General features: G+C 37.5%; 1 protein-coding gene across 7 annotated transcripts in view; it reads left to right on the forward strand.

Moving 5' to 3' along the window:
- LOC131775813 (sodium channel protein 1 brain) overlaps positions 1-14010 on the forward strand; it is a 29890-nt gene extending 15880 nt beyond the window's left edge. For 6 of the 7 annotated variants that reach the window (XM_066169375.1, XM_059091939.2, XM_059091940.2 and 3 more), the window contains 14 exons: positions 131-550; positions 988-1161; positions 1848-2192; positions 2897-3146; positions 3429-3652; positions 4049-4222; positions 4564-4674; positions 5062-5331; positions 5638-5691; positions 7103-7240; positions 9977-10090; positions 10185-10321; positions 10671-10804; positions 11273-14010. In XM_066169375.1, the coding sequence (XP_066025472.1) occupies positions 131-550; positions 988-1161; positions 1848-2192; positions 2897-3146; positions 3429-3652; positions 4049-4222; positions 4564-4674; positions 5062-5331; positions 5638-5691; positions 7103-7240; positions 9977-10090; positions 10185-10321; positions 10671-10804; positions 11273-12192 (3465 nt within the window). In that variant the 3' untranslated portion in view covers positions 12193-14010. The remainder of the gene's footprint in view (positions 1-130; positions 551-987; positions 1162-1847; positions 2193-2896; positions 3147-3428; positions 3653-4048; positions 4223-4563; positions 4675-5061; positions 5332-5637; positions 5692-7102; positions 7241-9976; positions 10091-10184; positions 10322-10670; positions 10805-11272) is intronic. The other variant, XM_066169376.1, reaches the window with a different exon arrangement.
- The last annotated feature ends 7203 nt before the right edge of the window (positions 14011-21213 follow it).

Consider the following 21213-nt stretch of genomic DNA (forward strand, 5'->3'; position numbering starts at 1 on the left):
CGAAGACAGGAAATGAAGAATTCTCTGCTTTTCCAATGACTTGATAATTTCCATGGAGCTCCCTTAAGAAGCTATCTTTAAAACGACTTGAAACGATAATCTAGGTAGGACCTTCCATTTCTTTTGATAGGAAAGGCGCAAGGAGCTTCTAAAGAAGACTGCCTCGTCCTACATTGCCGATCCTGATTCCGTTAAGTTTCTTAAGCCACTGAAGAAATTGAGAAAGACCACGAAAGCTATAGCAGAATTAACTCAGGCCGCTTGTATCGTGACAGAAGTTCCAGAGGTTCATCGAGGAGATGCGAGAAAACGGCTAAGCTTAGCGAAAACATTGATGAAATTCTTCCAACATGTGAAGACAAACTGTGATAATTTGTTTAGCAAGTTTCCCTTTTTCAAGCCCATGAGAAAGAGAATGCGTGCTGCCGCTGAGTGTGCCACTTTTGACGTTGTCATTATAGGAATAATCTTGTTGAATACCATTGTACTTGCTCTTTATCATTACGGAATTGAAAAGTCATTCGAAAATGTCTTGGACCTGTGCAACATGGTAGGAAAACCTTTGTAATTGCTGTTTAGATTAATATTTCATGTTTGCCTCTGCCAAAGAAAGCATGTGAAATTTCCAGCCTGTAGCCTATGTCCAGTTTGATATATACCTAGCATAGATCACCTTTTTTCTCTAAATTAGCACACAAATGAAAAAAACTCAAGTATGTGGAGATATTTGAAACGTGCAATGATCGATTTAGGGGGTGCATATGTTGTGCATTCGATATCGTTTTTGTCAATTGACGATGTCAAACAGGGTCTTTGAGCGCTTTATTTTCATGGACTCTTATTAATGAGCAACAGCTCCGATATCACCATGTTTCTACCGGGATTTTAGGACGTGAGACAAAAAATCTGGCTTGCTTGAATAGACTTCAAGGAACTGCTTCTCAGATTCTCTCATCTCTTTTTTGTCACCTTAAACTTTTTTTACAGGTCTTCACGATAATATTTGTAGTGGAGATGATATGGAAGCTTGTCGCCTTTGGCCCGCTGACCTACGTGAAGAGCCGGTGGAACATATTTGACGCCGTCATAGTGATTGCTAGTGTTGCTGGGTATCTTACGGAGTCTGGTGGAAGCTTTAGTATCTTTCGAAGCCTAAGACTGGTACGTTGCCACTGAGAAAAAAAAACAAATTGAAGTTTCCTCTAAAAGTTTACAGACATACCTTGTAAATAACAAACCAGACTGACGCAACATTTTAGCAATATTTATAATTACGGTAAATGGTTGAACCCGGAGGTAACATATAATAGCGTGGTTTGATCCAAATAGAACGACCTAACTTCACCGACGGATCGAGACCTACCAATCACGACCGATCCACGCCACTTGAGTCTTACAGCCAATAACATCACGGCAAAACTTACCAAAAAAGGTTTATACGAACCGGACTTAGAAAATTCGACTGGCAACAACTATTCACTTGACTCTGATGATGATTTCCACTTAGGTTGTCTAAACATCAGTCACCACCACCGACGGCAGTCCTTCTCAGGACTACACTCACCCGGGCGATCAAAATACACTATTCAAGTAGACAATACTAATATTTTTTTTAATAAACAGATTACAGGTAAAGGTCTTCAAATCATCAAAAAGTTATGAGTAGAGAAAATTAGCTATTAAGGTTTGTCTCGGCTTTAAATTAAAGCTACCTAATGATTCCTGCGTTCGAGAATTTGGAACGATCAGATTTTTTTTATAACCGTACAGAGCCTTCGCGTTTAAATTTTTACGTCGATTTTAACCAAACGTAGCGATATCAATCATCTTTCATTCAATATTTCTAGTTCCGAGTTCTAAATCTTGCACAGTCATGGAAGACAATGAACAAACTTGTCTCTGCCATAACCAAGAGCGTGGGACCTGTTGGGAACATAACTCTCATTCTTGGTGTCATCATCTACATATTTGCTGTAGTAGGAATGAGAGTATTTGGTGACGCATACACGGAAGACAAGTTTGGCAATTATGGAATACCGCGCTGGAACTTCAATGATTTTTGGCACGCCTTCATGATGGTGTTCAGAGTGCTGTGTGGGGAGTGGATTGAGCCTCTTTGGGACTGCATGAGAGCCACTAGTCCATTGGCCCTTCTGGTCTTCTTGCCGGCATTTGTCATCGGTAACTTCATTGTGAGTATTTATGGCCTACAATTACATTATTTTTATATTAACTGCCGATAAAATATTTGTCCAAGGTTTGCATAACAACACCTTTAAGAATCGAGCGAGTGGTGCGAGCTTGATTTGAAATCAAAGGTATGATTTCAGACCAAAGTTGCACAACTCGAAGTTCAATTATCACTTTATTACATCTATTTTGTACAAGTATTTTATTAATCCATTATATTGAGCTGGTTTAAAAAAGTCGCAAAAGTTGTCTCTCATTTTCCTGCAATTGACTGATTTCTTTTAACAAGCTTTGGAATTGGCTGTTGTGGCTGGCTGTTGTGTTTTAGTAAAGCTGTCTTACTAGCTGGGAAAAATGATTTAAAGCTGAAAACGGTGTGATTTTGAATAAATGTCAAAGGTGAGAGCCAATTAGAATGAAAGGATCACAAGTGATCACAAAATAGTTGTAATAAATAGGGAAACACATGTCGAGCAAAACGCAAACAGTGAGGCCAGAGATTATTGGGGTCCTTTGCTCAAGCTTTCTTCTGTATTTACTGCTGCTAACGGGTGGATTGCCACATTTTCATCTTTCTTTTAGATAAATGGGGCTTAGTTTACTATTGATTCCCGTGGCTGGAACACAAAAGATTGGATCTAGTTAGGTCTCCGTACTTTTTTATTTCCTGTGGTGACCAAACCATGTCCTGTCACGTTCCCTTTAGGTTCTCAATCTTTTCATTGCTCTCTTATTGAGTGCATTTGACTCTGAAGAAGAGGAGAGCACCTCTGATGATGACGAGGAACAAAACTCCAGGCTGAGACGCATCTTGAAGAGACTGACCAAGACTAAAAAGACGCGGTTGTTTGTGGCCACTTTTAAAGAGAGATACAAACTGTACGAGGTGCAGCTATTGGAAAGCAACGTGACAACGCGGAGAAGCCAGACAAGTAAATACGAGGAAGGAATTACAGGCAAGTAACTTAGAAGTTCTAGTATAGCAGTAAGCAATTACAGTCAATCTTAAATGGAGCTTTTAATTTCCCCCATACTGAATTTTCATAAAGCACTTTTTAATAACGAAACTTTCGTAGGAGATTTTTTCAAGATTACGACGCTTGGTTTATGGTCTGTTGGAAGGCTTTGGTCTGTGTATTGAAATAGCTCGACATTATTATTTCGCAGGATTTTACAGTTTAAGAAAAATGAGGATTCCAAGTTATTACGTGTGACACTTAGAATATTAATAATTTCAGGTGGGGCGCAAGTAATTACCTGTGAGGATCAATCGTCAAAAAGGATACCTAAGAAGTACATTGTGGAAGTGGATGACTGTCTGCCTGAATGTTGTATGTTCTCTATGTCGTCGCGCTTGCATTTTAGGTGGCTGAAGTTCCGGTGTAGTATCAGGTGTCTGGTGGAGCACAAGTACTTTGAATGGTTCATTCTTTTTACCGTCATGTTTAGTAGTTTTGTGCTGGTAAGAAAAAACACAAGCGTAATCTGAGCATTAAATTTTAATTTGATAGAGCGAGTCATATTTATTTGCAGACTAAGATTTTAGTAAAATTTCTTATCTTGAGAGGAATTCCCGTGTTAAATCAAAATGCTGCGACTGATTTTCGCAGTAAATTTGTCATCTGTCAGGAATCTTGAGAGAGAGCAAAGACTAAGAGAGCCTTATCCTTTCAGCACCTACGATCTAAAAAGCAGAATTCAATCCTCATCAATAGATCACATGCATACTCAATAATTTTATGTAACTTAACTAGATACTAGTTATTGTAGACCTATAACTCCTACAAGATAACAACAGGAAAACGGGAAAAGACATTAGAAGTTGTCTTGAAAGATCAACTACTTTGTCTTTCGTTAGATTTTTGAGGACATACACCTTCCGGAAAGGCCACTCCTAGCAAAGGCGTTAGATATTCTGAACTACTTCTTCGCAGCTGTCTTTTCTATGGAGTTCCTTCTTAAGATTTTTGGTCTCGGTGTCGTCAAGTATTTCTCTTCAGTATGGAATTGTTTAGATGCATTTATCGTCGCAGTAAGTTAAACTATTGACATGAAAGAACGCGTTTACTATAACTTAAAAATCATAAACTTAGGTGAGTGGTAAAGATCACACACACGAGAAGCCAATGAGAACTCAAGAGCTGACCAAGTCGACATTGATTGTAAGAGACACATTTCAAACAGTGAGGAGTAAAAGGGCTTATTTGGATGATATAGAGGACAACCATAAAGCACCTTTTATCTTTAAAGTCGTTTCGCTCAAATCAAAGTGTTCCTTAACGCAACTATGCCATTATTCCAGTCGTTGTGGTTCTCCTGACTTACTAACAAGCTATAAGAACTAACTCATCACTAACGTTGACTTTTCTGCAGATCTCGCTTGCTTGTCTGTCTGAGAACAAACAGTTATCAGTCTTCCGATCCCTTCGCACGCTACGAGCATTACGACCTCTCAGGGCCATATCTCGCATGGAAGGGATGAAGGTACGTAAACTGAGTACTCTGAATTTTCAAAAGTAAGTTTGCAAACTCTAGGATAGAAGGCCTGGACGCCATTAAGAGGAGAAAATGACGCCTGAAATAATAAGTTTGTGGAACTGCATCGTAATCAATCGTGAACTTATTTCGAAAAGCAACTTATGAAATAAAGATGTTAGCCTAAAATCTCCAACCGTGAACATGAATGAGAAATTGCGGTATGTTTTGACGTTCAAGTAGCCTGGTTTATTACAGAAAGCTTCTTCGATCATGCTTTTGATGTCTTAACTCATCACGGAAAGGTTCATTTAGACAGCCATTTCCAATGTTTTCCTTTCACTTTTGCTTGCATTCGGCAATTTACCCATTCACGATTCCTTTTAATGCACTCAGGTTGTCATCAACGCATTATTTGCGGCCATTCCAGGTATCGGCAACGTTCTGGTGGTATCGCTCCTTTTCTGGTTAATATTCAGTATCCTTGGTGTCCAACTGTTCTCCGGAAAGTTCCAAGAATGCGTCGATCAAGTTGGTGAAAGAGTTTCAGCTGACGTTGTTCCAAACAAAACAGAATGTCTCCGCTTTCCGGAGAAATATACTTGGAGGAATGCCGAGGCCAATTTTGATAACGTTTTCAATGGTTTCCTTGCACTTTTTCTTGTGGTATGTCGCCAAACTCAATCGGGTGTAATGGAAATTTTAGAAAACATCCCTTTTTGGATTTTCTAGTGGTTAAAAACGTATGTCAGTTGGTTAGTCGAATTGTGCTTCTATTGTACAAGAGCAGGAAACACAACGCAAATTCAGAAAAACTCAATTGTAAGATGATATTATTTATGCAGATTGAAGCTATAAATTATTATTTTTCACATTTACGAGATCTTCTTTATCTAAAACAGAAGAGGGGTGTTAAGCAAATCTCCAAACATACATCACTGACAATTTTTCTCGTCTTGTGCTGTGATTTAGGCAACGTTTGAAGGCTGGATTGAGGTCATGCACAGCGCAGTCGACTCTACTGAGGTAATACATCATGTTTGATTGACAACCTACTTTTTTTTAAAAATTATGAAAAATTTTAAATTGAATTTGAAGTTCTTGTGATAATTGTTATGTATCAACTGTCATTGTGTGACTCAATAGATAGACTCAGTTTTGATGTTTTTGTTTCGACATTTGATCTCTTACTCTTACTTCAACAACCAAAAAGATAACCTTAGTGAAGCGATTATCTTCTAATTTTCTGTATCATAACCATTGCAATTTCCTCAAATGCGACTGGTGCACTAACTGCTTTACTTTTCACTAATTATTTTGCATGTTTGTAATCGGACAGTGTAATCGGACAGTTGGCTGTTATCGGACTCCTGTAATCGGAAAGTTGAAGCAGCCAATCGCACTAATTCCACTCAGTTAAATCCACCAGTCATAGAATTGATCACAATAACCATAGCAACAACCACCTATCCAAAGAAAAACTGGAGAATTTCCAAAATAGAGGAATTTTTAACTTTAGATATTGTCTCCACTTTGTTTTAAATTTTTTTCTCAGAGATAGTAATGGTTAGGTAAATTGGTAACAGGTCTTCTTGTCGTCTAATTCGGTCTGTAATCATAATCGTGATTAACAAATCAGACTCCGCTTCGCGCTCGTCTGATTTTGTTAATCACTCGTGTGATTACAGACCGAATTGGACTACAGTCCTTTTTATTACCATTATTAATCTACAAATTAACATACTAAATTTTTACGCTTCATCCTCAGAATCTAGACATCAGTTCCTTGCACTGCCCTCCACACATTTATCATAATTTTGCCCTTGACAATTGCTGTTCAATTAAACAATATCTCTGAGAATATTTCTTCATTCTTACAACCCATGTACTTGAAGACTGTTTTTATTGTAGGATGAATTTCCTTTTTGGTCTTTCCTTTGAGTAAAAGTGAAAAAGGAGGTTGTTGCTTGGTTCGATCAAAGTTTTCGTCAACGAAAATTAGTGGAACTCTGACTAAAAGTACTTAAAAAAAATCAGTAATATATACCACCCAGGTTATTAGTGCTTTATGCGCGCACTAATTCGCGAGTTCGCAAATGATCAGCAAAACCAAGTGACCCTCAAACAGCCGAAGAGACAAAATCGTGCGTCAAGAGTTTCATTTCAGACTATTTCTCATTATAGACAGAAATAAACTAATTTTGGTTTCAGTGCGGTGTATTTTGAAACAATTATTCCACTATTTGTCATTGAATGGTGGTGGCTATTTACCTCTAGTTGGGTAGATGATTGTTAACAATATACAGGTACGGAAAAGTGAAAAGGAAACAAGAGGGATGCAGAAAATTAACATAGTTTGCAATTGAGAAAACAGAATGAGAATAGGTGGCCTCGAACCATAATATAACTCATTTTCGTTTACATTGCTTCTTCACAGGTTGATAAGCAGCCCCAGATGAATAGCAATATGATTGCGTATATATATTTCGTTGCGTTTATTATCCTTGGGTCATTTTTTGTGCTCAATTTGTTCGTTGGCGTTGTTATCGACAACTTTAATTCCTTGAAGAAGAAGGTATGTGTGCACGAATGTTGCTGTTAATGTTCCAATTAAGGGAAAACAAAAAACTCCTGGGGCGTTAAAAGACCTGGCCTCAGTCGTTCGAAGGGTGGATAACGCTATCCACTAAATAAATCTCTATCCGTTGAATAGTGCAGTACGTTTTATTAACAAAAATCCGCTGGATAGCGATTTATCCCTTGGATAGAGTTATCGAGCAACTGGGCCCTGATCGATATGGCTTGGTTTCGCTGGAAGCCTTGATCTTGGGAGATCCAAATGGGAACCTGTTTTGTGTTGGACATCACGGCGTTTCCGAAATCGAATCCCTGAATTTAAGTACTTTAGGCTCACTTCACGTTTTAAACGAGAATAAAATTTCTTGGAAGCGCAGGGTTCCTGACATTATTCAAAGGCACCTATTTAAGAGCGCTTCTCTGTAGAAATCAAACATATCGCGGCAAGGGTGGAAAATTCGATTTCTTTCTTATTTTAATGTTAGATAGGCTAGGCTACAGCTAAAATCACTGGATACTTTTTTTGGCAAAATATCCTTTTATTTCAGAGAAAAATACGAATAAAGAAATTCCGTTAAAATCGCCATTTTTAGCAGCAAATTATTGCACGAGTTTGAGGGCTTCGCGTGCAAAAACGAATCACTATCTCGTCTTTTAAACACTATAATCTTCTTTTTCGCTCTCATAAGACCTCACAAAATGATTTTTGTAAACATTGCGCTCTTCTTTGCGCTTAAAATAATTTAATTTCGAAAGCATGCATTTCTCTTCAGTAAAAATACTTCGCGAATAAAATTAATTTTCACCATGTGCTAAACCTTCAAATGGATTAAGCTTTTGGTGGTTGAATTTCGAAAAGATGTTCTCAACATAACTGTAAAAATTTGTTCGGGCAAATGTTTGAGAGCGATACAAAAGCTTTTTAAAGTCCGTTAAAATGCAGTTATTTGACCTTTTGCGGTCAACATTCCAGTTGCGAGTCACACATATTTTAATATGTTTCAACCCATATGAGGCCGAAAAATGTACATAGAAAGATATTTCCAAATGCTCTAACCTCATTTGTCGCAGAAGACCAATCCAGAGACCATTTTAGTGTGATTCTCTTGTCGTTCGTCGTATTCAGGTCTGTATAAATGATAACGTCCGATGAAACCACCAACCTTGTCGAACACCATCTTGTTGTGAAACGTTCGATACCTTTCTTCACTGTGGCGTCTTATTCAACGGTTCAGTTGACTGCGAGTATTGCTCAGTTTACAATGCACTAAAAGATTACATCTGACAGTATAATTCAATGCTAAACTGAGTTGACTACAAACATGTACGCCCTTCGAGTATTTGGCTTGTCACGCAATACCGGTGACAAAGGAATTGAACTCTTGGAACCTACAAAATATTTTATTTTGTAAACATTTTTATAATAGTGTCGTCGTTGTCTGGTGACAAATAGTAAAATACATTTATTTATTGCAGGGAATTATTCTTGTTTTTTTGGCTCTCTGTGCCTGTCGTACTTATTAGGGGTGTTTTTCTTTCCAATAAAGCCCTCAAACTTGTGCAATAATTTGCTTCTAAAAATGACGATTTCAACGGAATTTTGTTATTTGTATTTTCTCTGAAATGAAAAGATATTTTGCCAAAAAAAGTATCCAATGATTTTAGTTATAGTCTAGCCTATCTAATATTAAAATAAGAAAGAAATTGAATTTTTCACCATTGCCGCGAAATTTAGAATTTGTCTGATTTTTACAGACAAGTGCTCTTAATTATCTAACCTAAACAATATGAATAAGAAAGCTTCCTTTCGTAAACCTCTTACCACAAAAAAAAAATTATGTACTTATTGACTATGTAGGAGGGTCAGTCCTTTAAGATTTTGCAACAAAGCATTGCGAGTGCAGGGCCTGACGGCCTTTTTCCGGACCGGCTCACGTTAACCCGTCCGGCCCTATACATGCAGCCCTAGTTATGGTTTTGTATGGGATTGCGTGGGCGGGGTCGTACGGGTCATGTGATAATATAACTGACCTTACATTACCTCACATCTGAATAAAGCGTGAATTTAAATAGTTTTTATCGTAAGGTGAATTTGAAGAGTCAAAAGACTCTAGAACATGATGTACCTGAGGGGAAAAACTCAAAGTGGTTGAGTGAACTTGCAAAGCTGCTAAAGTTCTGCCGGGGCACCCACCCCGAACTCGTCAACCAAAGCACTGAGGAGTTTAGATCTCAAGTCACTCTCCGCAAAGAAGGTTTTTTCATCACCACATTGAAATCCGCAAAAGCCTGATTGGGGAAACTGATTTTAACTATAATTTTATCAAAATCAAACTGTCCATTCATATAACACACGACGTTCCAATGATCTTTGTTTACCCCTTCCTCGAAGTAACTGGGTTAAACAAACATTTATCTATCAAGCTGCGAAAGACTGGAACAGTCTTTCAACTGCTCTTGTCTATTTTTAAATCCAAGCTGAAAACGTTTTTAAAAGATTTTGATTAATTTTCAATTTATTTATAAACACATTTTATTTTATTTCATTTAGTTATTTTTATTGTTATTATTATCATTACTATTATTATTTTATCAATTAAAGTAATTAATTGAATTAATTAGTTAACGAGTGCCCCAATGAAAACTGCTATGGCGAGTTGGGCTCCCTCGTTAAATATTATTATTATTATTATTATTATTATGGAGCGAACTTATTAACCTTTGAAATTTACAGTATGAAGAAATTAGCAGCATGGGAATGTTCCTGACAGAGACTCAAAGAAAATGGGTCAACTTCCTGAAAGAAGCAGCTAAGAAAAAGCCCCCAACGAAAGGATTAAGACCAAAGGTAAATATGAAAGTGTTAAATATCAACTTGGTCTTAGTCTTTATGCAAACTTAAGTCACTAGACACTTCTTGATTGTGATCAATCCCTCAACAGGATCGATTTCGTGCCTTCCTTTACGACGTAGTCACAGGAGACAAGTTCGAGATCGCGATTCTGACGGTGATAATATGCAATATGGTGATGATGATGATACAACATCATGGACAGTCCGTGGAATTCTCTAGCGTCTTAAATATCCTTTGTATTTACAACCTCGTATAATGAAAGGCTAACTTTAAAATATTCATTTAGAGAGGATTCTAAATGGATGACAAGGAAACAAACCCACAGCAGACTGAGGGGTTAGCTAAGTGACGTTGATCAAATTTACCGGGTCTATGAAAAAAAATCAAAGAAGTAAACGAAGAAACAAATAAGTAGGGAAACAAATTAAGAAAAAGAAAGATAAATGAAGAAAAATAAAATCAAAATTATTGGACAATATGAATATAGTAAAGTTTCCGAAACAATTGACTTAGGATGTATCGATCAACAAAATTACTTTGTGTATAGTTTCTTTGACTACAGCCTCTGGCTAGCAAGGATATCAAATTTGGTGTTCACTGGTATATTCACTGCAGAGGCCATGGTGAAACTAATTGCTTTGCGACAGCACTACTTCAGGAAGGCGTGGAATGTTTTTGATTTCGTCATCGTCATATCATCTCTAATCGGTAAGGATTCTTGTGCTTCCCGACGAAGAAGGAGGACTTATTAGAGAGGAGCGAGGGGTGGTGGGAGCAAGGAAGCTTGTTTTAAGCTTATTGACGGCTAAAATGCTTATTATTTCCTTTCAATGACTGTTGGTCGGCTTTTTGGCCCACTCTTGACTGGGGAGGGGAACAAGATGTCCCTCTTCCCTGTCAAGACTGAGGAAGGCTTTTTCAGGAGGCTTTCATACCTGTCCTTGTTTTACTCAAAGTTTTTCTTCTCCAATAATAAAAATGGCAGTGCTTATCTCAGACACAAAGCCTGATTGTTTGAATACCCAGCAAGGGTATGAAGTCCTTTCACTTCTCAGTGAAGAGACTTCAAGTGAGAGTTAAAAAAGTTAAGCCTTTCGAAAAGAATTTATCGTCAAGACAACTATAATTACTTTGTACATATCATCCAATAACGATAAGGCATATCTCGTGTCACAGGAGTGGTTTTAGATGAAGTCAGCGTCAGAGACACAGTGGTTAATCCAAGTCTCTTGCGTGTGATGCGAATCTTCAGAATCGCTCGGCTGCTGCGGGTCCTAGAATTTGCTAAAGGAATTCGCCAGCTTCTGGTAGCTCTAATGATTTCGTTACCTGCATTATTCAACATTGGAACTTTATTGTTTCTCGTCATTTTTATTTACGCCATCATTGGAATGTCCGCATTTGGTCGTGTAAAGAAGGAAGGAACCTTGGACGATATTGTCAATTTTGAAACGTTTGGTAGTTCTTTGATGCTCTTGTTCCGACTGTCCACGGGATCAGGCTGGAATGACGTCATGAATTCACTATCAATTCAGCCTCCAGACTGCGACCCTTACTATGAAGGATATCCCAATGGCGACTGCGGCACGCCTTTAGGAGCCGCAGCATATCTCATCAGCTATATTGTCGTCGTATTCATGATAATTGTTAACATGTACATTGCTGTTATTCTCGAGAACGTCAACCGTGCACATGAGAACGACGATTTTGCTATCACTAAAGAGGACTTTGAGAGGTACTATCTTAAGTGGGCTGCATTTGTGCCAAATGGAAAACAATTCATCCCTTTAAGCCAGCTGTCGGACTTCGTTAATGAGTTGGACAAACCTTTCAGACATCCTAAACCAAATGAATCTCGTTTGCGTGAGTTCAATATTCCCATACGTGCTGGGGAGTTGATCCACTGTTTTGATCTTTTGAAAGCGCTGGTGCGGTGCACCTTAGAAGAACATGGCGAGTCTCCCGAAGTATTTCAGGAAATAACTGTCAGAATGGAGGCCCAGTTTACAAAGTCACTCGGCAGGAAGCACTCCATTGCTATTCTTGGTTCTACGCAAACAAAATTTGAATGTGAAGACAAAACTGATATGGTGTAGGAGAAAAGCATTTGAACTTAGACCATAAAAGAGTGGAATAGCAGCTGTTTTCGCTACCGATGCTGAAAAAGAGAACCCTGAGTTTTATATTTGAAGTGTGTGAGCCTTTTTCATGGGGTGCCACGCTTTAAACACCTTTCGGTCTCGGACATTGTAAGCTCTTACAATATAGAAAAGTCGCTGCTTATTTCAAGAGGCCTCGCGGCGAATATCATTATTACCGTACCAAGTGATTACCAGAGGTAAAACTGTTCACACGTGGTTTCAGCAGTTTTAAGTGCCCGTGACTTGATTTATTGAAGCACCTAACGTCATAAAATGATGATGAAAAGGACTTGTGCAGTTAAAATATCAGAATGTTTCAAGAAGTATCATAAGAATATTTCACGAAACAGATTAACATGGCTCCCCTTTTACCGTGGTCACGTTTGCAAAAATGAGTACTAAGACCAAATATTTATTACATATTGTAATGTTGTAAGGAGTGTTTGATTCTTTGGGTTTTTAAAATATGTAAATTCATTCTCTCCATGCAGTTTGAAGATTTTATTTCTCAACTGTATATTACTACCAATTGGACTTGTCGAGATTTATTTCCTTTAGACCTGGGTCCAGTTGTTCAAAGAGCGAATAACGTTACCCAACGGATACATTGCTATCCAGTGGATGAGTCCACGCTAATTTCAAGCAGACAATTTTTTTGCTTCAGTTAGCTCTGACGTTGTATGAAAAGTGTTATCGCAACAAAAAGAAAAACCGTTCCCGTTTAGCCGATTCGGAGTTCCCTCACTAAATACTATTTCATAGTTATGTGTTAACAGTGTTGGCTCCCGTAGGCTGATCTAGTCTTGAGTTAACTAATAAACTTGTAATTGAAAGCTATGCCGTCCTCATCAATGGATATTTTAGTTCTCACGAGAAAACAGTGCATTATGAAAGCATCCCAGTTCAAGTTGTCCTCTCATAATGATAACGTCCTTTAGTCCAGCCTTTTAAAAAATCTCTAATGAACGACAAGTCAGCTTTTGATAAATTGAGGATACTTCCATCGCAGAGACAATGGCACAAAATTTAACAAGTGAAGCCGTAAAAGAAATGTAACAGAACCAGTAAATGTACCAAGTCAATCTGCCCATGAGATCTTCAAAGAGGACTAGGGATAATCAATATAGAATATTGGGTAAAATTTCCGCAAAGCCCTATACTATTGTAAAACAAATCTTTTTTCCCAATAGCGATGTATTGTTTTTGTCATTGTTTTCTTTACTTAAGAACTGAGTGCATAATGTATTATGGGGCTGTGCAGAAACTTTACTAAAATATTTTCTCTATGTCACTGGGTTTTAAAATTGATAAATGATTGCCAGACTATCAAGTAATGCCAAAAATGGTTTTGGATAATTGGATATCTAACTCATTTTAGTTTCTAAAAATTGAGGTAAAATCTCTTACAATTGCCATGTGAATCAACTTTCTTTAACAATTGTCTCTCACTACCAATTATAGAGAGTCATCACCTGTTACTGAAATCTGATGTTTAGCCAAACTATCCATCAAACTCCATAACATTTTGTCCCTTGATATATCATCTTAGGCAGTTTAAATCTGCCAATAAAATAAGGAAATGAATGCACATATATTCTTCAATGGATCACTTGATTTGCGCATCTATCTTCTTAGCGATCAACAGCTCTCAGTTGGCTTGTTAGCTTAGTTGGTAGAGCACTGCACCGGTATCGCAGAGGTCATGGGTTCAAATCCCATACAGGCCTGAATTTTTCTCAGGCTTTATTTTCGCTAGCGCTTAAGTAGCGTTCATTACTGCCAAGATCACTATTCATTTAAACAGAAGTTTGTTTGTATATTTATTCTGAAAATCATAATTCCTGGTGACAAATAAGTATATGTAAGTATCTCATGATGGTTTTTCTTATATCATTATATTTATATGTTTCAACCCTAAAGTGATTAGCTTTTAAAATTAAGATTCTATGTAATAAATTAACTTTATTCCATTTTCTGTCATTTCTATTATTTCGATGACAAGAATTCTTACCTCCCACCTATCTCATGTTGAACTTTATTTACACAGTTACGTAGGCGCCCCTAAATTAATCAAAATTCGGGGTTCTTTAAGTTTAGTCATAAATCTCCGTCGAGACTATACAGCACATGTGTGAGCTCGATTTTGTTCACACGTATGCTTAGAAATCGAGTTAAAAAGCGTGATATAGAAGCGCTATTTGGAAGGGATAACATCTTCAGGCGCTTTTCAAATGCTCTTCAGATGCCTTTTACTGAAAATAAATGTGGAAAAGGTATGAAGATCGTGTGTAGATTTTACCTCTACAAGCGCTTGCCTACACCCAAAATGCGTCTAATTAACAAAGTTTACTTCAATTGTTGAAAGTAACGTTAGAAATTCCTTAATGCTCAAATCTCTTTTAAACATGCAATCTCGGTCTGAAAAGGATAAGAATAGCCATAACATAACCTAGAACGACACCTGCTCCTCATCGCACTCTAAGTGTTATTTGCAAAACACGCTCAGTGTGTTATCTAAACGCTCAATAAAACAAAAGTTTTGGCCTATCATGGTGTGTCTTCCTTTGTTCTACAAATTAAAGACGCACATTTACCTGCTGTGTGGACGAGTTGACAGTGAACCTTAATATTTAGCCCAGTTTGTTTCTATATATATTGTCCCTTTAACAATTCTCCCTCATCCTGACTGAAATAAATTTCATAGAAAATGTATTTTTGTTTTCTCAATTTCCTGTTCTCTAATGTCAGTTTTGGCAAATAATCGATCACTCAATTTTGAAACTTTCGCCAAAACTATGCAAATTATCATCGCTAGAAACTTATTAATTATTGAAAGATGTCTTGAGGTGAAGCGCTTCTCTTCCATTTTAATAAAAAACTTTTAGAACAAATGTTGTCGTCCGTTGGTCTGTTACATACCCGTTTTGTTATTATCTTGAATACTCTTTTCATTAACCCCTGGGACGAAGAAAGGTATGGGGTAGCCCTTAAAAAAAGGATTATGTTAACACTAAATTGAGCCAAAATAAAAATTTATGAAACTTAAAATGTTAATTTACCTTGAGATTTAAATAGGTTAAGTTCGAGAAATTAAAAAACCTTACAGCTACGCCCCAGTTGTAACGTATACCTAATTCAATGGTAATCATAGAAAATGAAGTGGCGCTCAAAGAAACTTAGGTTCACGTTTCACTTTTCATCCACATTCAATTCAACGTCATGATTTCGTTTACGTTTGACAGATGTTTGACAGAAAATTGATCAAGTAAAATTAGACATGTAAATAAGGTTGAATAGGGGTTTTGAATGAAACTGCATGCGTATTTTTCATTAGGCCAACCAAAACAGCATTCGTTGTTTAACTCAAAGAATGGCGATCAAAAATTTCACAGCCGAAAAAGATAGACCATGGTATGAAAATCGGTACTGCTCTGTAGATGTTTCTGGCTCGATACACTTCCAGTTAACGTGTTTTTCGGTGGTCAACATATTTTTATCCGTTTCGGCTCTTCTAGGGAATAGCATGATCTTGGTTTCTCTTCAAAAGGTATTTTGCTTTCATCCACCATCTAAAGTCCTATTACGTTGTCTGGCAATAACAGATCTTTGTGTTGGTATGATAGCGCAGCCTCTCTTTGTGACCTACTTGTTATCTGCAGTGAATGAACACTGGGACACTTGTCAATATGCTTCTGCTGCTATAACTGTAGCTGGGTACACGTTAAGCGGAGTATCTTTGTTGACGTTGACTGCAATAACCACGGACAGGCTTCTCGCGTTGCTTTTGGGCTTGAGATACAGACAAGTTGTAACGCTGAAAAGAACATATCTTATTGTAACTATATTTTGTCTCGTGTCCTTTTTCGTCGGAGCAACCTACTTTTGGAATTCAGTCTTGACATTATGGGCCAGCTCCACAACCGCATTATTATGTCTGGTACTCTCGGGCACCTTTTACTCGAAAATATTCCTTGCACTCCGACATCATCGAACTCAAGTGGAACAAACTGCTCGTCAATCGAGCTTAACAATCCCACAGAACGTAGTTAAGTATCGGAAGACCCTGTCTGGTATAATTTGGGTGCAGTTGACTTTAACAGTTTGCTATATACCGTACGTGGTGTGGGCAACCTTCTTCCTAAAGGATGAGAAGCTATCTCCATCTGTCGTCTTAAGCAAATATTTTTCACTAACTCTGGTTTTCTTAAACTCGACACTAAACCCATTTCTTTATTGTTGGAAGTTAAGGGATGTGCGACAGGCTGTGAAGGAAACAATCAGGCAGAATTTTTGCTGTTAGTTGCTTATCTGCTTGAAGAATTTTCATAAAATAATGTAGGTTTTGTGTCTGCCAAGAACTTTCGAAGTGTCCATTAATTATTGCTTTAGTGCAAGGTATTGGAACACAGACTCAGGTAACTTGTGAATTTTATTTTGCGATAAAGCATAGTACTATCAATTATTTTAACTCGCGTGCTATCAGTCAACTCCAGTTGATTGACGGATGTGCACGACACAGCATCGCCCGAAACAAAGAATTTTAGTTCTTGTTCTAAAGATAAAAATTGTCACTTGCTGCAACGGCTCCTAAGTTAATATCGAGAAAATAATTCTTTCTGTATTAAAAACTGTGAAATAATTTATTTTCTAACAAAATGTTATCGGCTGATGCGAAGAAGTTAAACAAATAAGAAAAGAGGGTTACATAATATCAAACTACACTCTAAAATTCCTTCGTTTAGGATTTATCTTGTAACTTAAGTCAGGTGAACGAACTATTCGCTGTAGGAACTGAATAGTAATTGTTGAAGTGTCTCTTTCACTGTTTCTTTGACCTCGGTAATCTTCCAACAGTAAACAAAATGGTTTAATGATGATTTAAGATAAACTAAAGTAATTGTGCATTGGGCTACGGGAAATACAACTGATGTCATTCCTTTGTTAAACCACAAAGCGCTAACTATACCATAAAGTAAATAGCAACCGACTAAAATCACTTGAATCCGCACTACACCATACACCGCCGTGTTGAATCTTATAAAATATACTTGTGTAGCAAAACACCGAAGTAAGAGAGCAAAGCAAAACTGCTAAATAAGTGTCTCCTAGTGTTAGCGTTCAACTAAGCAGCCCTTGATGCTAAGCAAAAAAATGACATCTAACCCGGGTTCTACCCCTATGAATTGTCTGTGTTTTATTATTGCTACCTCAACAATAGAGAGTCAAATCAAATTGCCTATTACATTGAGTACCCCCTGAGCTCGCGTTCGACCACCAAAGCAGCAGGAGGCCTTTTTTATTGCCTTTCTCAACCTGGATGCCGCGTTTTCATTCAAGCTCCCATTTGTATATTGACAACAAATAGCAAGTAAATAAATGACTTTATTTAACCAGGGTAGCCCATTTAGCAAGGAGGCTGGTATCCATAGGGGCCCTGGCCGTTTTAGGGGAGAAGGGAGGAGGGAGGGGGGTCTGAAGATCCCGTACCCTATTACGGCCTAAAGATCCCATATTCCGTTAATTCCTGTAGCTTGTATCCCTACAATTTTGGTACGATATCCATGAATCCATACTATCAATATCCGTAACTCGAAATGTTTTTTTCCTGAAGTATCCCGTATCCCTATAATTATTAACCAAATATCCCGTATCACGATAACCCCAATTAGGATCTCAATATGTGAAGTGGACAGATAAATTCTATTCTGTTACACACTCTAATAATTACTTGACTTTTTATATATGTGCCGCCTGGTTAGCTCAGGTTGTAGAGCGCAACACTGGCGTGCGTAAGGTTCGAGCCCCAGATCGTACCAATACTCAGAGTCTAAAAATAAACATGCTCTCATAAAGCTTTGTCTTCTGCAACTGGTTAGACGTTCTATAATCTTGTCGGATAAGGATGACAAACCGTAGGTCCTAGCTCGTGCATTTTTACTGTACAGGTTAGCTGGGACGTTAAAAACCCAAAGAGTAGGGAACGTAGCTCCCGATTTCGTAGTGAAGGCTTGTCTCAAAAACTTTAAAAAATTGGGGATAACTCCAAAAGTTCCTCACAAAAAAACTAATTTGCAGTCCGTAAAGCGCACAATAAAGGGACAATGCGCTCTTTAAGTAAAGGTAATCACATGATTTCAAGTGCAATTTGGAATAAATAAGCACGGGTAAATTTTTTCAAAGACCAACAAAATTTCACGAGCTTGTAGAGCGAGTGCAATTTGTGGTCTTGGAAAAAATTTACAAGTGCCTATTTAGTCCAAATTGCACGAGAAAATCATATGATTACGTATTAAAAATATAAATGAAAAATTCGAGATATCTTATCACAATTATGCAGAAGCAAAGGGCGTGCATCAAGTGCCAAAATAATCTATTCAAACTCTGCGAGTAAATTGTGCGTTCGGTCAAAACAACCGCGTTTGATCAAAACATTAATATACAATAATATTTTCACATCTTTAAGGCGCAAAAAAGTTCAAATTCTGGCTCAGCAGTTCAAGGAATTGTTCAGTCTGCTTTGTTACTTCCTTGCACTGAATTAACCTACTTCTGCATTGATTTACCTGAAAACTACATTTATCTTAACCTATCTGAACTGAGTAATTTCTTCATTTATCTTATTTAGTTTATAAATGCATCAGAATCATTAAGAATTGATGTCTCATCTCATTACTAACATCACAATTGCTCCACAATGTTTTCAAGAGTTTTCCCAAAGGGCTGACAAGGAGTTCAACAAACACTGAAGAGCTTCTTTCGTTGGCGGTAGTTTCCTTTACTCTAGTGACCTGAATGTTTGATTTAAAGGTTTTAGTGGATCAAAAAAGAGATTCTAGTCACTCTAAAGAAATTCTGTGTTACGAGATCTTTCATCACGACCTTGGGAAATGAAAGGAAAGTAGAGTACGGACTGAGTCTCATCAAACGTTCAGTTTAGCATTTGTTTAGGTAAGGTAACAATCATCTTGTACTTTGCTGCTCTGGAACCTACCAGTACACTTCTCCGACAGAAAATGCTTGCAACTAAATGTGCGCACACAATAATGAATGAATATAGTGGAGATAGTGGAGATAAAGATAGAATAGACGAACCAGGGAACCGCTTTTGTTTTTTGCTGCGACTAAATTTTTTAACGAACGTACACTTCAAGAGCTAACTGAAGAAGATTGTCGAAAGGAAGCAGGTGGCGCGTAATACAGAACATATCGGTTAATCAAGCATATCTAGATATATTTTCGCTCTTCATATGTTATTAAAGAAGTGTTCATTCAGTCACCTTCAAGAACTCGTTTACACTTAGCACTTAAAGATAAGAATTTCGTCACACGTGATCATAGCCAACTTTCCAAAGTCAAAATTAAAACAAAATCCTGATGAACAAAAACAATGTAATTTAAAATTGTAAATGTATTAAGGCTTGTTGTTGTTGTTGTGTGTATTTAATTTGTGATCTAAGGTCTACTTGTTCTGATTTGTTGTGAGCTAGTCATGCATGAATGTATCTTTTGTTTAACGAAGCCACTGTACAGTTAAGGCATCTTTAAAGATTAATTTTGTGAAATATTGTGTCGTGGTGAGTTGTCAGTTAGACCGAATAAAAGGGCAAGTTAATTCCTTTCACCCAGCTCTGAAATATACCTGACACTTCTTTGGCTTTTCTAGACATCAAAATGTCAGTTAAAGGCAACGGTCTGTGCACTACTGTTTACTACAAACCTACAGACTCGATGTAGATTTTCTGAAATACTGGAATTTCTCATGTTTCGAAACAAGAAATTTTAACCGTCTTGAGTTAAACCAGCTTTTCTGGGAGTCGAGGTTACGAGCAGGTGATCTCAGCCTGCCGAGCTCTGAAAAGATTAATGATAAGGTAAATTTATACAGGACGAACGGGTGAAATACATCATTAAATGGGGAGACCAAAAGAAAGGAAGAATTTATTATGGAGTTTGCTTGGAGTTTGGAGCAATGGAGTTTCTTTGAGTGTTCGAGGTTGGTATCTTTTCTGTAATGGGCCATATTTCATGAATTAGACACACAAACTTTCCACAGGGGTTTCTTGTTATTACATAGTTAGTAAATTCATCGATTGCCAGATCTTGCTTAACGATCTTATTTAATACGCTTATGACGACAGCAAACAATTACTTCGAGATTGAAAATTGGCGGCAAAGTGCCCTTACAGTTTGGCTGCGAGTGTTGATATTTGTAAGATGGTTTTTTCCGTTCCATCCTGACTGAGATTGACCTTTAGGTCTTCTCAATGACGACGAGTTTTTCAGAAGGATACTGGATTTATAAAAGCAATAGACATTTAAGACTTAAAGCGACAAAAAAGGGCTTTGGGTTAAACAATGAAATCTGACAACTTTAATTTGGATTCAATGCTTCCTTTAGATTAACTTGATAGGAAAGTTGCTTTTTTATCACTTATTCCGAGGTAAATGAGTAGTTTACATAACGTGCATTTAGCTCTATGTAGCTTTCCTGTCTTCATAACCCGTGCAGGAACGGAGGGACCTGGCAACCAGTGCACCAGTATGCAGTAATGATTTCACGTGCGTCTGTGCAGCGGGTTTCAGTGGAAAATTCTGCGAGTAAAGTGAGAAAAGTTCTAGTAAATTTTAATTTATCAGTTAAAGAATAAAAGGACAAAAAGAAACGTTAAATTTTGCAGATTTGCAAACCTTGTTTTCACGAGAGGATTGCCCTGCTCTATTCTCTCGCTCTTTGGCTTACTTTCGTCTTGAGCGTACCCCTCGCTACGCCCCATGAATGTAAGTTCACTGTAACTTACTTCAAAACAAGGTTTTTGAAAATATTCTTTCTTTTGCCCCATATATTATCTTAGATGTCACTCTTAGCCTGAATGGATTCTGGCCAGTTGTTGTAGCCTTCAAAGTTTACAATGGCAAGTATCTCAGTCGTAAACACCGATCGGGAATTGATTACATTGAGATGGCAAAAAGTCAGAA

Source organism: Pocillopora verrucosa, chromosome 7, assembly GCF_036669915.1.
Source record: "Pocillopora verrucosa isolate sample1 chromosome 7, ASM3666991v2, whole genome shotgun sequence".
NCBI lineage: Eukaryota > Metazoa > Cnidaria > Anthozoa > Scleractinia > Pocilloporidae > Pocillopora > Pocillopora verrucosa.